This window comes from Solea solea, chromosome 14, assembly GCF_958295425.1.
Source record: "Solea solea chromosome 14, fSolSol10.1, whole genome shotgun sequence".
In the NCBI taxonomy this organism is placed as follows: Eukaryota; Metazoa; Chordata; class Actinopteri; order Pleuronectiformes; family Soleidae; genus Solea; species Solea solea.
Genome location: NC_081147.1, coordinates 362,690 through 377,689, shown reverse-complemented (window position 1 = coordinate 377,689; position 15,000 = coordinate 362,690). Strand labels below are relative to the sequence as shown.

Below are 15,000 nucleotides of genomic sequence, written 5' to 3'. Positions count from 1 at the left end.
TCTGATGTCACCCTCTCACCCTCATGTTCTGATGTCGCCCTCTCACCCTCATGTTCTGATGTCACCCTCTCACCCTCATGTTCTGATGTCACCCTCTCACCCTCATGTTCTGATGTCACCCTCTCACCCTCATGTTCTGATGTCACCCTCATGTTCTGATGTCACCCTCTCACCCTCATGTTCTGATGTCGCCCTCTCACCCTCATGTTCTGATGTGACCCTCTCACCCTCATGTTCTGATGTCACCCTCTCACCCTCATGTTCTGATGTCACCCTCTCACCCTCATGTTCTGATGTCACCCTCATGTTCTGATGTCACCCTCTCACCCTCATGTTCTGATGTCACCCTCATGTTCTGATGTCACCCTCTCACCCTCATGTTCTGATGTCGCCCTCTCACCCTCATGTTCTGATGTCGCCCTCTCACCCTCATGTTTTGATGTCACCCTCTCACCCTCATGTTCTGATGTCGCCCTCTCACCCGCATGTTCTGATGTCGCCCTCTCACCCTCATGTTCTGATGTCGCCCTCTCACCCTCATGTTCTGATGTCACCCTCTCACCCGCATGTTCTGATGTCGCCCTCTCACCCTCATGTTCTGATGTCACCCTCTCACCCTCATGTTCTGATGTCACCCTCTCACCCTCATGTTCTGATGTCACCCTCATGTTCTGATGTCACCCTCTCACCCTCATGTTCTGATGTCGCCCTCTCACCCTCATGTTCTGATGTGACCCTCTCACCCTCATGTTCTGATGTCACCCTCTCACCCTCATGTTCTGATGTCACCCTCTCACCCTCATGTTCTGATGTCACCCTCATGTTCTGATGTCACCCTCTCACCCTCATGTTCTGATGTCACCCTCATGTTCTGATGTCACCCTCTCACCCTCATGTTCTGATGTCGCCCTCTCACCCTCATGTTCTGATGTCACCCTCTCACCCTCATGTTCTGATGTCACCCTCTCACCCTCATGTTCTGATGTCACCCTCTCACCCTCATGTTCTGATGTCACCCTCATGTTCTGATGTCACCCTCTCACCCTCATGTTCTGATGTCGCCCTCTCACCCTCATGTTCTGATGTGACCCTCTCACCCTCATGTTCTGATGTCACCCTCTCACCCTCATGTTCTGATGTCACCCTCTCACCCTCATGTTCTGATGTCACCCTCATGTTCTGATGTCACCCTCTCACCCTCATGTTCTGATGTCACCCTCATGTTCTGATGTCACCCTCTCACCCTCATGTTCTGATGTCGCCCTCTCACCCTCATGTTCTGATGTCGCCCTCTCACCCTCATGTTTTGATGTCACCCTCTCACCCTCATGTTCTGATGTCGCCCTCTCACCCGCATGTTCTGATGTCGCCCTCTCACCCTCATGTTCTGATGTCGCCCTCTCACCCTCATGTTCTGATGTCACCCTCTCACCCGCATGTTCTGATGTCGCCCTCTCACCCTCATGTTCTGATGTCACCCTCTCACCCTCATGTTCTGATGTCACCCTCTCACCCTCATGTTCTGATGTCACCCTCTCACCCTCATGTTCTGATGTCGCCCTCTCACCCTCATGTTCTGATGTCACCCTCTCACCCTCATGTTCTGATGTCACCCACTCACCCTCATGTTCTGATGTCACCCTCTCACCCGCATGTTCTGATGTCACCCTCTCACCCTCATGTTCTGATGTCACCCTCTCACCCTCATGTTCTGATGTCACCCTCTCACCCTCATGTTCTGATGTCGCCCTCTCACCCTCATGTTCTGATGTCGCCCTCTCACCCTCATGTTCTGATGTCACCCACTCACCCTCATGTTCTGATGTCACCCTCTCACCCGCATGTTCTGATGTCGCCCTCTCACCCTCATGTTCTGATGTCACCCTCTCACCCTCATGTTCTGATGTCACCCTCTCACCCTCATGTTCTGATGTCACCCTCTCACCCTCATGTTCTGATGTCACCCACTCACCCTCATGTTCTGATGTCACCCTCTCACCCGCATGTTCTGATGTCGCCCTCTCACCCTCATGTTCTGATGTCACCCTCTCACCCTCATGTTCTGATGTCACCCTCTCACCCTCATGTTCTGATGTCACCCTCTCACCCTCATGTTCTGATGTCGCCCTCTCACCCTCATGTTCTGATGTCACCCTCTCACCCGCATGTTCTGATGTCGCCCTCTCACCCTCATGTTCTGATGTCGCCCTCTCACCCTCATGTTCTGATGTCGCCCTCTCACCCTCATGTTCTGATGTCGCCCTCTCACCCTCATGTTCTGATGTCGCCCTCTCACCCTCATGTTCTGATGTCACCCTCTCACCCTCATGTTCTGATGTCACCCACTCACCCTCATGTTCTGATGTCACCCTCTCACCCGCATGTTCTGATGTCGCCCTCTCACCCTCATGTTCTGATGTCACCCTCTCACCCTCATGTTCTGATGTCACCCTCTCACCCTCATGTTCTGATGTCGCCCTCTCACCCTCATGTTCTGATGTCACCCTCTCACCCTCATGTTCTGATGTCACCCTCTCACCCTCATGTTCTGATGTCGCCCTCTCACCCTCATGTTCTGATGTCGCCCTCTCACCCTCATGTTCTGATGTCGCCCTCTCACCCTCATGTTCTGATGTCGCCCTCTTACCCTCATGTTCTGATGTCACCCTCATGTTCTGATGTCACCCTCTCACCCTCATGTTCTGATGTCACCCACTCACCCGCATGTTCTGATGTCACCCACTCACCCTCATGTTCTGATGTCACCCTCTCACCCTCTGATGATTTAAAATGACGTCATTAATGAAGTTCATTGTTAAGTTTTTTATTTATTCATCTGTGGGAAACCACTTCCTGTTGAAGTATCTTTGCACTTCCTGTTTGTTCTTCATCCTCCTGTTTTTATTTTCATTCATTCATTCATTCATTCATTCATTCCTCTCTTATAACTCCTCCCCCCCTCTTTCTTACATATTTCTCTCCCTCCTTCACATTTGTTTTTCTCACCCGTGAAACTTGACATTTCCTCTCTCTCTTTCTCTTCCTCCTCCCCCTCTCCCCCCTCTCTTCCTCTCTCTCTCACTCTCTTCCTCCTCCCCCTCTCCCCCCCTTCTTTACCTCTGACATTTTCTTAATCCCTCCCTCTTCTCGTTTCCTCTTCGTTACATTTTCTTTTCTCACCTGTGTCGTTTAAATCTTATAAATCCTTCCTTTGTTTTTCCTCTCCCCCTCCTCCCTCCCTCCCTCCCTCCCTCCCTCCCTCCTCTCGATAACTCTTCCCTCTTGTTTGGTTTCCTCCCTCCTTCACCTTTATTTCTGCCACTTTCCCACCGCGCTGTTCCCTCGTTCCTCCCATCACTCTTCTTCCTCTCATGTTTTCATTTTTCACATTTCTCTATATTTCCTCTCCTCCCTCTCCTCTCCCTCTCCTCCCCCTCTCCTCCCCCTCTCTCCCCCCCCCCCCCTCACAAACATGCCTGTAACCATGCCCTTTCCCTCTTCAAACTAATTACCTCGGCTACCTTGTACCCGCCGCCCCGCGGGACTCCAACAACTGTCAGACCAGTATTATTTTTGAAATTTAAACAATCATCTTACGTGCGGCGCTGCTAAGATCCCGGCCTTTTCGGCAGCTTCGACCTTCAGTAATTAATACCCCGGGGTCCATTATTGGCAAAGCCTTTATCCTCTGGGCCAAGAAGCCTCTAACCCGCTAATTACGGCCAAGCAGCTAATCTTCCCGCCGCCTGATTGACAGCTACACCTATTCTACTAATTGCCTGTTGCAGACAACACCTGGTGAACCGCGGCGTCGGGGGAGACAACGTGGCTCCGACAACGCCTATGAGTCCTGAGGGAGGGGGGGGGGGGGATTGTCTTTATGGGGGAGGGAGGGGGAGAAAGCTGCTCAGTTTGTGTATTTTTTTATCGTGTGTGTTTTTATAAATGGATGATGTCATCATTGTCTCTGCGTGGACACCTGTGTGTCCATTTTGTCTCCATATGGAGACGATGGTTAAAGCTCATGGGCTCGTTCAGGTGTGGTTGTGTGAGCAGTACACACGTCTGGTCTGTGTGTGGCGCTGTTTACAAACTTGTTTCTTTGTTTGTATCAATAAGTAAACATCACTCATGTAAACAAAGTCAGGAAATAAAAGAAGAGAAAAGAGGCGGAGCTATGACATCATCCTTTTACTGTCTCTGAGACAGAACTGGGACAGAACCAGGACCGTTTCTGAGACAGAACCAGGACAGTCTCTGAGACAGAACCGGTACGGGACAGAACTGGGACAGTCTCTAAGACAAAACCGCTGGTGTGGGAGGGTAAGAGTTATACAAAATGGAGTGTAAAGAAATGTTCACAAACATCACAGGTGAGTCTCAGGTGGGTCAGGTTGGACTCTCGGTCTCAGGTGGGTCAGGTTGGACTCTCTGGTCTCAGGTGGGTCAGGTTGGACTCTCTGGTCTGAGGTGGGTCAGGTTGGACTCTCTGGTCTCAGGTGGGTCAGGTTGGACTCTCTGGTCTCAGGTGGGTCAGGTTGGACTCTCTGGTCTCAGGTGGGTCAGGTGGACTCTGGTCTCAGGTGGGTCAGGTGGACTCTCTGGTCTCAGGTGGGTCAGAGTGGACTCTCTGAGGCCTGAGTCGTCATCACTCGTGGTTTTAGAGCTTGTGTTTGGAGAATAAGTGTTAGTGATGTGTGAGTGTCTGACAGCCGTGGACCAGCGCTGACGTGATGTGTCAGAGAGGCGGGAGGGGGCGGGGGGGCGTTGGGGGGGGGGCGGGGGGGGCGTTGGGGGGGGGGCGGGGACCTGCTGTCAGTCCGTCTGATGGACGGCGAGGGGAAAGGCCAGCGCTCTGAGGCGCTGCGTGGGACCACAGGCGTTACAGGGACGCTGTTCCGACGGGAGCGTCAACAACACTGTGTTGTGCAAATGTAACCTGTCACCCCCACAGCTGCTGACCTCACACTGACAGACCAGAGAGACACGATCGATTCATCTAAATAACATGATGATGGGATTAACATACACACACACACACACTGTCCTCCCTGGTGTCTGTTCTCACTGATGTCCTCACTGGTGTCTGTCCTCACTGGTGTCTGTCCTCACTGGTGACTGTACTAAGAACCTTGGACAGTGCAGCCTCTTGGGTGAGGATGTTGTTCAAAGCCAGGAGGTCTTGGAGTTTGGTATCAAGAAGGTCAAAGTTACCGGCAGGTTCAGCGTGAGCTCACTCATCCATCGTGGACAACCTGATAAAATGCCTGGGACAATGGTTTGATGCATCACTGACAGACTGCTGTGAAGCAGACAGAGGACTGGCTGTACCAGCACAGCCTTCTGCCGAGGCTCCTCTGGTTCTGAGATCCCCATGACCATTGTAAAGAGCATTGAGAGGAAGACCAACACGCATCTGTGAAGATGGCTGGGGATTCCCTCAAGTTTCTCCTTGGTGGGCCTTCACATCCAGAGTCCCTTCAGAGTCCCTTCAGAGACCTTTCAGAGACCCTTCAGATAACCTTCAGATAAACTTCAGAGACCCTTCAGAGATCCTTCAGATAACCTTCAGAGACACTTAAGATACCCTTCGTTTAGCAATCATCTGACGTCACAGAAGTGACGGTGAATCTCGTCTGTGATTGGGCTCTGGTTCCCGAGGTTCAGATGGTTCATGTGTGAATGCTGTTGTTAATTAATTCTCTTTTTCATCATCAGAACACTTTGTAACATCAAAGACTTTGTTTCTCCTTTGATATAAAGTTGTGGATGTTTAATGTACTTCTGCGGTTGAACTTTTTTATCGTCTCTGCTGACTGTCCTTGTCCATCCTCCGGTCCAGTAGGTGACAGTAATGTTGTTTTAAACTGTTACAGAAACCTTTATTTTCCTGCAGAGGGCAGCGTTTCACCCGCTGCAGATTATTATCATTGTTATTAGAAGAAGAAACACCAAAGGACAGAATAAGAAGAAGTGTCACATGACGTCTTTCGGACTGAGGAGAATGAAGGACATCGATCTGTGTTAAAGAAGATTCAAACAAACATCATGGCTCTGGATCAGCTGAGCGCTAACGAGCAGTGTGACAGCTGTGCTGAGCTAGCAGAACTGTTGGAGAGAAGAACTGAAGAACTGACGTTCCTTCTGTACGAAGAACATTTCAGAGCCAAGGAGAGCGAGAAGCAGCTGAGGAGGGAGGTGAACGTTCTGAGGAAAACGCTGGTCAAGTGCGACCAGGACATGCACCAGTGTTACATGGACATGCAACAGCACCACCAGTGGTTCAGCGAGGAACTGCAGCTGATGAAGAACAAGTACATGAGTGTGGACGAGAACTACAAGCACATGCACAGCGTGTGGACGGACATGGAGGACAAGAAGACCCAAGCCCAGGAGCGTCTTCAGAGGGAGATCAAGAAGAAGATCGCACTTCGAGTGAAGATCCAGCACATGAAGGAGAGAGCAGAGAAGCAGGAGGACAAGGAGGACCAGGAGGACAAGGAGGACAAGGAGGACAAGGAGGAAGGACGAGGACAAGACCAACAAAGACGTCCTCAAACTCCAAAACAGTCCATCTGTGGAGGAGACGGAGAATGAGAAGGAGAACAAGGAAGTGAACAAGGGGGAGAAAGAGGAGGTGAACGAGGAGGTGAATGCTGAGGAGAAAGAACTTCTTCAACAAACCAAAAAAACAACAAGAACAACAACAAATCTTAAATATCAAATATCATTTTTAGGCATAAAGATGTTATAAAGTGGGAGTGGTCAAAGGTGAGTTATGATGTTTGGATTCTTTTTGTGTGTCAAAGTCACTAACTAACCTACAGTCAATAACTAACCTACAGCCAAATACTAACCCACAGTCACTAACTAACCTACAGTCAATAACTAACCCACACTCAATAACTAACCTACAGTCACTAATTAACCTAACATAGTCACTAACATACCACAGTCACTAACTAACCTAACATAGTCACTAACATACCACTGTCACTAACTAACCTAACATAAACACTAACTAACCGAACATAGTCACTAACATACCACAGTCACTAACTAACCTAACATAGTCACTAACTAAACCACAGTCACTAACTAACCTAACATAGACACTAACTAAACCACAGTCACTAACTAACCTAACATAGTCACTAACTAAACCACAGTCACTAACTAACCTAACATAGTCACTAGCTAAACCACAGTCACTAACTAACCTAACATAGTCACTAACTAACCCACAGTCACTAAGTAACCCACATTCACTTTTTCACTGTTAACTAACACACGCACACTCTCACACACACGCACTCTCTCTCACACACACACACACAGTCTCACACACACACACACACACACACACACTGACACACTGACACACACACACACACACACACACACCGACACACACACACGCACACTCTCACACACACACACACTCTCACACACACACGCACACTCTCTCACACACACACCGACACACACACACACTCTCACACACACACACACACTCTCACACTCACACACTGACACTGACACACACACACACACACACACAGTGGACCGTGGTGAAGTGTAAACATTGACTCCAGTTCCTCTCTGGATTCACTGCTTCATACATAATTCACTCTCAGAGTTTGACCGCTGGCCTGCAGCTGATTGGCCGTCTCGGGGTCGAGACTGGGGCGCGGGGGGGGCTTGATGGGGGGGTGAACCCACATCTCTACCTTAAACCCCAGCAGACACACACACACACACACACACACACTGACTCTTTGTTCACATGAAGATAAACTCCAGAAATCTGCTGCTCTTTGTTTGTTTGTTTGTTTGTTTGTTTGTTTTTCTCACTCAGGAAACTTAAGTTGTTGTGCTCTACAGCTCACAGACAGCGCCCCCTGGTGGCTCGCTGTTCACTGCAGCATCAGCATGAGCAGTGTTCACTGTGTGTGTGAGCAGTCACTGTAAAGTCCTCATTTCCCTCTTTAACGCCGTCTCATCTCGTCTTCGTCCACTTTGCTTTGAACACGAGTGCCGCGGGGTCAGAGGTCAACGCTCCTCAACATCTCCTCCTCTCTTTTTTCTTCATGTTTAATGGAGACATGATTTATTCTCTCTTTTCTCGTGTATTAGTCGCAGGCTGCTAATGTCAGATGACTTTAGAAGCCATTTCTGCTGCTGATAAATGACTGAGACAGGCAGTAAAAGATAGATCAGAGGGGGAGGGGGGGAGTGGAGGGGGGAGGGGCAAAGGCCGTTAAATCATCTCCCTCCGCCGCCCGACAGCCTTCGGGAAAATGCCACCCATTACTGGTGTGCCGCGGCTAATCAAAGCTTCAGAGTGATTAGAGAGAAGAGACGTCCACCTTAACGAGCCATTATCACTGTGTGTGTGTGTGTGTGTGTGTGAAATATGGAGCACTTTAACACAAACTGTCTTATTACAACTACAGGCTGTAATTGAAGAGGATCAGACACACAACAGCTGATGACTTACAATCACTTTACAAGAGACGCTGCGGGAGAGGTCACATGACTGACGACTGTGAACACGTGACGCACATGTCGTACACTCACACACACACACACACACACAGACTCACACTCAGTGACACAGAGTGACCACACGAGGCAGCAGAGGACCAGCAGCTAAAATCACTGATCTTCCCTCTGAGGTTTGGTGTGAGAGAGTGAGTGTTTTATAAAGTGAGATAAAGACGCGGTCATGTGACGTAGATAAAGACGCGATCATGTGACGTAGATAAAGACGCGGTCATGTGACGTAGATAAAGACGCGGTCATGTGACGTAGATAAAGACGCGGTCATGTGACGTAGATAAAGACGCGGTCATGTGACGTAGATAAAGACGCGGTCATGTGACGTAGATAAAGACGCGGTCATGTGACGTAGATAAAGACGATCATGTGACGTAGATAAAGACGCGGTCATGTGACGTAGATTAAGACGCGATCATGTGACGTAGATAAAGACGCGGTCATGTGACATAGATAAAGACGCGGTCATGTGACGTAGATAAAGACGATCATGTGACGTAGATAAAGACGCGGTCATGTGACGTAGATAAAGACGCGGTCATGTGACGTAGATAAAGACGATCATGTGACGTAGATAAAGACGATCATGTGACGTAGATTAAGACGCGATCATGTGACGTAGATAAAGACGCGGTCATGTGACGTAGATAAAGACGCGGTCATGTGACGTAGATAAAGACACGGTCATGTGACGTAGATTAAGACGCGATCATGTGACGTAGATAAAGACGCGGTCATGTGACATAGATAAAGACGCGGTCACGTGACGTAGATAAAGACGCGGTCATGTGACGTAGATAAAGACACGGTCATGTGACGTAGATAAAGACGCAGTCATGTGACGTAGATAAAGACGCGATCATGTGACGTAGATAAAGACGATCATGTGACGTAGATAAAGACACGATCATGTGACGTAGATAAAGACGCGATCATGTGACGTAGATAAAGACGATCATGTGACGTAGAGATCGTAGAAACTTAAACTGACGCAGATTTTATAAAGTGTGTGTGTGTGTGCGCGTGTGTGTGTGCGCGTGTGTGTGCGCGTGTGCGAGTGTGTGGGTGTGTGAGTGTGTGTGCGCGTGTGTGTGTGTGTCTGTGTGCGCGTGTGTGTGAGGTGGATTATGTTGAGCTGTAGATTTAGTGGACTCCTCTCTCCTCTCTGGTCGTCAGTCGCTCTCTGACAGCAGAGTTTTTCGCTCGTGGCTAAAACAGTGAAGTTCATGCGTTCACTCTGGTCTAATTGCCACCGAGGGGAAAGAAGCGCAGACTCTCTCTCATGTGTGAGCGATGGCTGCCCATGATAATGAGACAGTGAAGGCCACAGAAACACAGCAGCAGGAAGTGTTTGAGCTGTAGCATCCACAACGACAACGACGACGACGACAACGACAACTACAGCGAGGACAACAGCGGCGGCGAAGACAACACCGAGGACGACAGCGGCGGCGAAGACAACATCGAGGACGACAGCGACGACAACTACAGCGAGGACAACAGCGGCGACGAAGACAACACCGAGGATGACAGCGGCGGCGAAGACAACACCGAGGATGACAGCGACGACAACTACAGCGAGGACAACAGCGGCGGCGAAGACAACACCGAGGACGACAGCGACGACAACTACAGCGAGGACAACAGCGGCGGCGAAGACAACACCGAGGACGACAGCGACGACAACTACAGCGAGGACAACAGCGGCGGCGAAGACAACACCGAGGACGACAGCGACGACAACTACAGCGAGGACGACAGCGGCGACGAAGACAACACCGAGGATGACAGCGGCGGCGATGACTACACCGAGGACGACAGCGACGACAACTACAGCGAGGACAACAGCGGCGACGAAGACAACACCGAGGATGACAGCGGCGGCGAAGACAACACCGAGGATGACAGCGGCGGCGACGACTACACCGAGGATGACAGCGGCGGCGAAGACAACACCGAGGACGACAGCGACGACAAAACCAAGGACAACAGTGGCGACGACGACTACAGCAACTACGACAGCGACGAGGATGACAACGACAGCGACGAGGATGACAGCGACAACGACGACTACACCGAGGACGACAGCAACGAGGACGACTACACCGAGGACGACAGCGACGACGAAGACAACACCGAGGACGACAGCAACGACGACGACTACACCGAGGACGACAGCAACGACGACGACTACACCAAGGACGACAGCGACGACGACGACTACACCGAGGACGACAGCAACGACGACGACTACACCGAGGACGACAGCGACGACGACGACTACACCGAGGACGACAGCGACGACAACTACAGCGAGGACGAGGACGACAGTGACGACGACTACAGCGACTACGACAGCGGCAAAGACGACAACATCGAGGACAGCAACATTGATGACAACGATGACGAGGACGACAGTGACAACAACAGCGAGGACGACAGCGTCGAGGATGACAACGACAGCGACGAGGATGACAGCGACAACGACGACAACGACGACAACAGCGACAACGACAACAGGGACAACAGCGACGGCGACGACGACGACAGCGACGACAACAGTGGCGCACTTGTCGTAAAGCATCAGCAGGAAGCTCTGGAGAGGAAGTGACCTCGCAGATGGACGTGTGAACTGGAGATGGACGTGTGAACTGGAGATGGACAGGAGGTGATGGAGCTCAGGAGACGCAGCGAGGACGTGGACGCTCGATACGTCCTTCATTATTTACAGACAGCTGAAGACGTCTCTGCAGCTCTGTAGGGATGGACTAACACACCAGAGCTCCGCCCCCCACCACTGTGTCTCCAGAGCTCCGCCCCCTCACTGCAATGGAGACGAGGAGATGCAAAGACTAATCCAGACTGAACCAGACTGAACCAGACTGACTTTCAAAATAAAAGTCTCTAAAGAAGACTATTATTTATTTTATTGTTAGAAGAAGACGAGGATTGATTTCAGGCAGAAAGGCGTCGTCAGAGGAAACATTAACATGGTTTGTTTGTTTGTTTGTTTGTTTGTTAAGTTTTCCAGCAGCTGAAAAACAGACAGAACAATCCCAGAGAGAGACAGAGAGAGAGAGAGACAGAGAGAGAGAGAGAGACAGACAGAGAGACAACCTTGGCAATGACGGAGGAAGAATCGATTTTTTCCGATCTTTATTAATTCATCACTTCCTGTTCCCGCGACGCTCGTCTTCATTTTATTATTTTCCTCACTTTCTGTTTTTCTCTGTAAAAATATAAAGGTGTGATTTTTCACCCTCTCACTCTCTCACTCTGAGTTACAACAGCAGCTCTTTACTCTGTATCCACGCTTTATGCTAGGCTAGGCTAACCATGAAGAATGACATTCATTACGCAACAGGAAGCAAGATTTGTTCAATTTAGTTTCTGCAGTGGACTGACTAGACAGTAGTTAGCATTAGCTCCAAGAGCTTATTTTGCTTAGCATTAGCTCCAAGAGCTCATTAAGCTTAGCATTAGCTCCAAGAGCTCATTAAGCTTAGCATTATCTCAAAGAGCTCATTTAGCTTAGCATTAGCTCCTAGAGCTTATTTAGCTTATAATTAGCCCCCAGGATAGTTTTTAGCTTAGCATTAGTGCATAGAGCCTATTTAGCTTAGCTTTTGCTCCAAGAGTTTATTTAGCCTAGCATTAGCCCCCAGGAGATTATTTAGCTTAGTGTTTGCTCAAAGAAAGCAGTTATCTTAGCATTAGCTCCAATAGATTATTTAGCTTGGCATTAGCTCAAAGAAAGCATCTTCTATCTTAGTATTAGCTCAGTTATCTTAGCATTAGCAAAGTTCCAGTGATTAATGGTCTCAATGAAGCGCCACCCAGTGGAAACAGAAAGTAACAGCAGCAGAAGGCGTGTCCTCAGGTTGTCAGGTGAGGGTTTTGTGGGCGTGGCCTGCCCTCGACCCATTTTACTCTTTATTTTTCTACTTTGAAAAGTTTTTCTTATGACGTTTCAATGAATGAGTGAGTGTCGTCTGAGATGAACGAGTGAGTGTCAGCGCTAACTCTCGTACTGCAGCACTTTTCTTTTTTTACATGATAAAATGTATCTTTGTGCTGCTTTAAGCTTCCAATTTGTAATGAGTTATTGGGCTGTTCCCAGAATTCCCCTGTGCTGCAGCAGGAAGTATTCGGGACATGATTTATAGATGTTAATTGTGCTGTTTCAGAAACTCACAATGCAGTCGAGGAGGAGTGAGGTGAACATCTGGAGAAGACATCAAGGCCACAGCCAAGTTTCTCCTCCTGAGAGGAAACTAAAGCAGAGTGAATGTGAACTGAGCTGCTGAGCCCTGGAGACACCAAATATTTACCCTGTCAGCCCGGAGCCCGGGCCCCGGAGCTCGGCCCCGGAGCCCGGCCCCCGGAGCTCGGCCCCTGGCCCCTCACCTCTGCTGAACCCTGGTCCACTTTGTCCCTAACTCAGCAGGAGCGTCGTGTGAGATCTGGATTAAAAATCAATCCATTAAAAGACATTTGTGTTTCTTTGTAAAGCACTCACTCCCCCACCCACACACACACACACACACACACTCACTCACTCACACACACACACTCACTCACTCACTCTCTCACACCAAACCTCAGCTGCTGCTCCTCTGCTGCCTCGTGTGGTCACTTTGTGTCACTGAGGTCAAACTGAACAAAGGATTTTAAACACAGAAGAGACAAAATCAGACATTAGAAGTCAGTGATGGAGGCAGCAGTGTGTGTGTGTGCGTGCGTGTGCGTGTGTGTGCGTGTGTGTGCGTGTGTGTGTGCGTGCGTGTGTGTGTGCGTGCGCGTGCGTGTGTGTGTGAGATAAAGACGTATGACGTGTGCAGATGTCGTAGATTTCATTTGCTGGGTTAAAGGTCAACTGTGTTTTTTTTAACGTAAGCTCTGGTTACATATGTACAGCCCCCCTCCCCGCCCCCCTCCCTGCCCCCGCCCCCGCCCGTTGGCCCCTCCTCTTTGGTTCCCGTGAACATGTTTGGAGTCGTGCAGCAGAACAGATGGCAGAACATGTAGCTGACCTAAAATACGTCTCCTCTGGGATGAGGATGATGTTTCGAGCTCTCAACATGGCCGTGATTCTTCCTGTAAGCGATGGTGAGGAGGAGGAGGAGGAGGAGGAGGAGGAGGAGGCTGATGGAGACGTATCATGGTCCTGAGGCTGAGTGGTGCAGACACAGACCTGGACCTGGAGCACTTCTCTCCTCACAATGATAAACGTGATTCCAGGTGATTCCAGCGATCGTTGGCTCTGCGCCGTCCTCGTCCCCTCAGAGCGCCGCAGTCTGAGCCACACACACACTCACTGTCTTCTGCACCACTTAAGTCCACAGTCCTAGCTTTATCCTGGTTGTAGCATTACCCCCCAGGTTGTAGGTCTGGTATCCTGGTCTTGGTCTTGGTTCTGGTTCTGGTTCTGGTTCTGGTCCTGGTCCCGGTCTTGGACTGGTCCTGGTCCTATAGTCTCTTGATGAAGTTGGACACAGTTTGACCTGTGCTCAGTGTTTGACACCTGTCTCCATGACGACCGTGTCCTCCGCGGTCAAACCTCAGAATAAACGTCTCCAGATTTGTCTCATGAGGTAAAAACTGTCACATTTCCCAGAGTTCATTGCATCATCGCGTCTGCCGAGAAACAAACCACATCATTCAGAGTCGACCTCGCGACCCCGCCGTGACCCCGACCTCCGCCGTGCATCACGTCCTCATAACTGAAGACACGAGGGACAACGTCCCACCGCCATGAGTCAGACACCACGGTGGGTGGCGAAGATGGAGAGGACAGAGAGGACAGTGAAGTCGGAGAGGAAAGTGAAGAAAGAGGGGACAGTGAAGACGGAGAGGACAGTGAAGAAAGAGGGGACAGTGAAGACGGAGAGGGCATTGAAGACAGAGAGGACAGAGAGGACAGTGAAGACGGAGAGGGCATTGAAGACGGAGAGGACAGTGAAGACAGAGAGGACAGACAGGACAGTGAAGACGGAGAGGACAGTGAAGAAAGAGGGGACAGTGAAGACGGAGAGGGCAGTGAAGACAGAGAGGACAGAGAGGACAGTGAAGACGGAGAGGACGGAGAGGGCAGAGAGAGAGACATACGGAGACAGACAGACACCACAGATGGCCGACGCCCCCCACAGAAGCCTGCAGCCCATAATAAGCAGCACAGTGAGTGTTTGTTTTATGACTTTATTAAAGTCTCATATCGAAGGGGCGGAGCTTCTGCAGCTCATGAGTCCAGAGGAGGAAGTAGGAGGAGTCAGGTTTTTAATCTAATGTGATTTCATTAATTAAGATTATTATTGTTGTTATTATGATTTAATAAAGTGCTACAGTATTAAACAGTATGAGGGGGCGGGGTCAGGCCCCTCCTCCTCATTACAGCTGATAAGTGCCCACACAGGAACACAGGACCGGACCAGGTCTTTATGA

At 49.9% G+C, this 15,000-nt stretch overlaps 1 protein-coding gene across 1 annotated transcript; it reads left to right on the top strand.

Annotated features, from left to right (window-relative positions):
- Positions 1-8,300: 8,300 nt before the first annotated feature.
- Positions 8,301-11,822, top strand: LOC131473011 (clumping factor A-like). The gene is made up of 2 exons (XM_058650530.1): positions 8,301-8,344; positions 9,883-11,822. Exons 1-2 carry the CDS (start codon positions 8,301-8,303, stop codon positions 11,168-11,170), a joined length of 1,332 nt encoding a protein of 443 aa, XP_058506513.1. The 3' UTR covers positions 11,171-11,822.
- Positions 11,823-15,000: the final 3,178 nt, after the last annotated feature.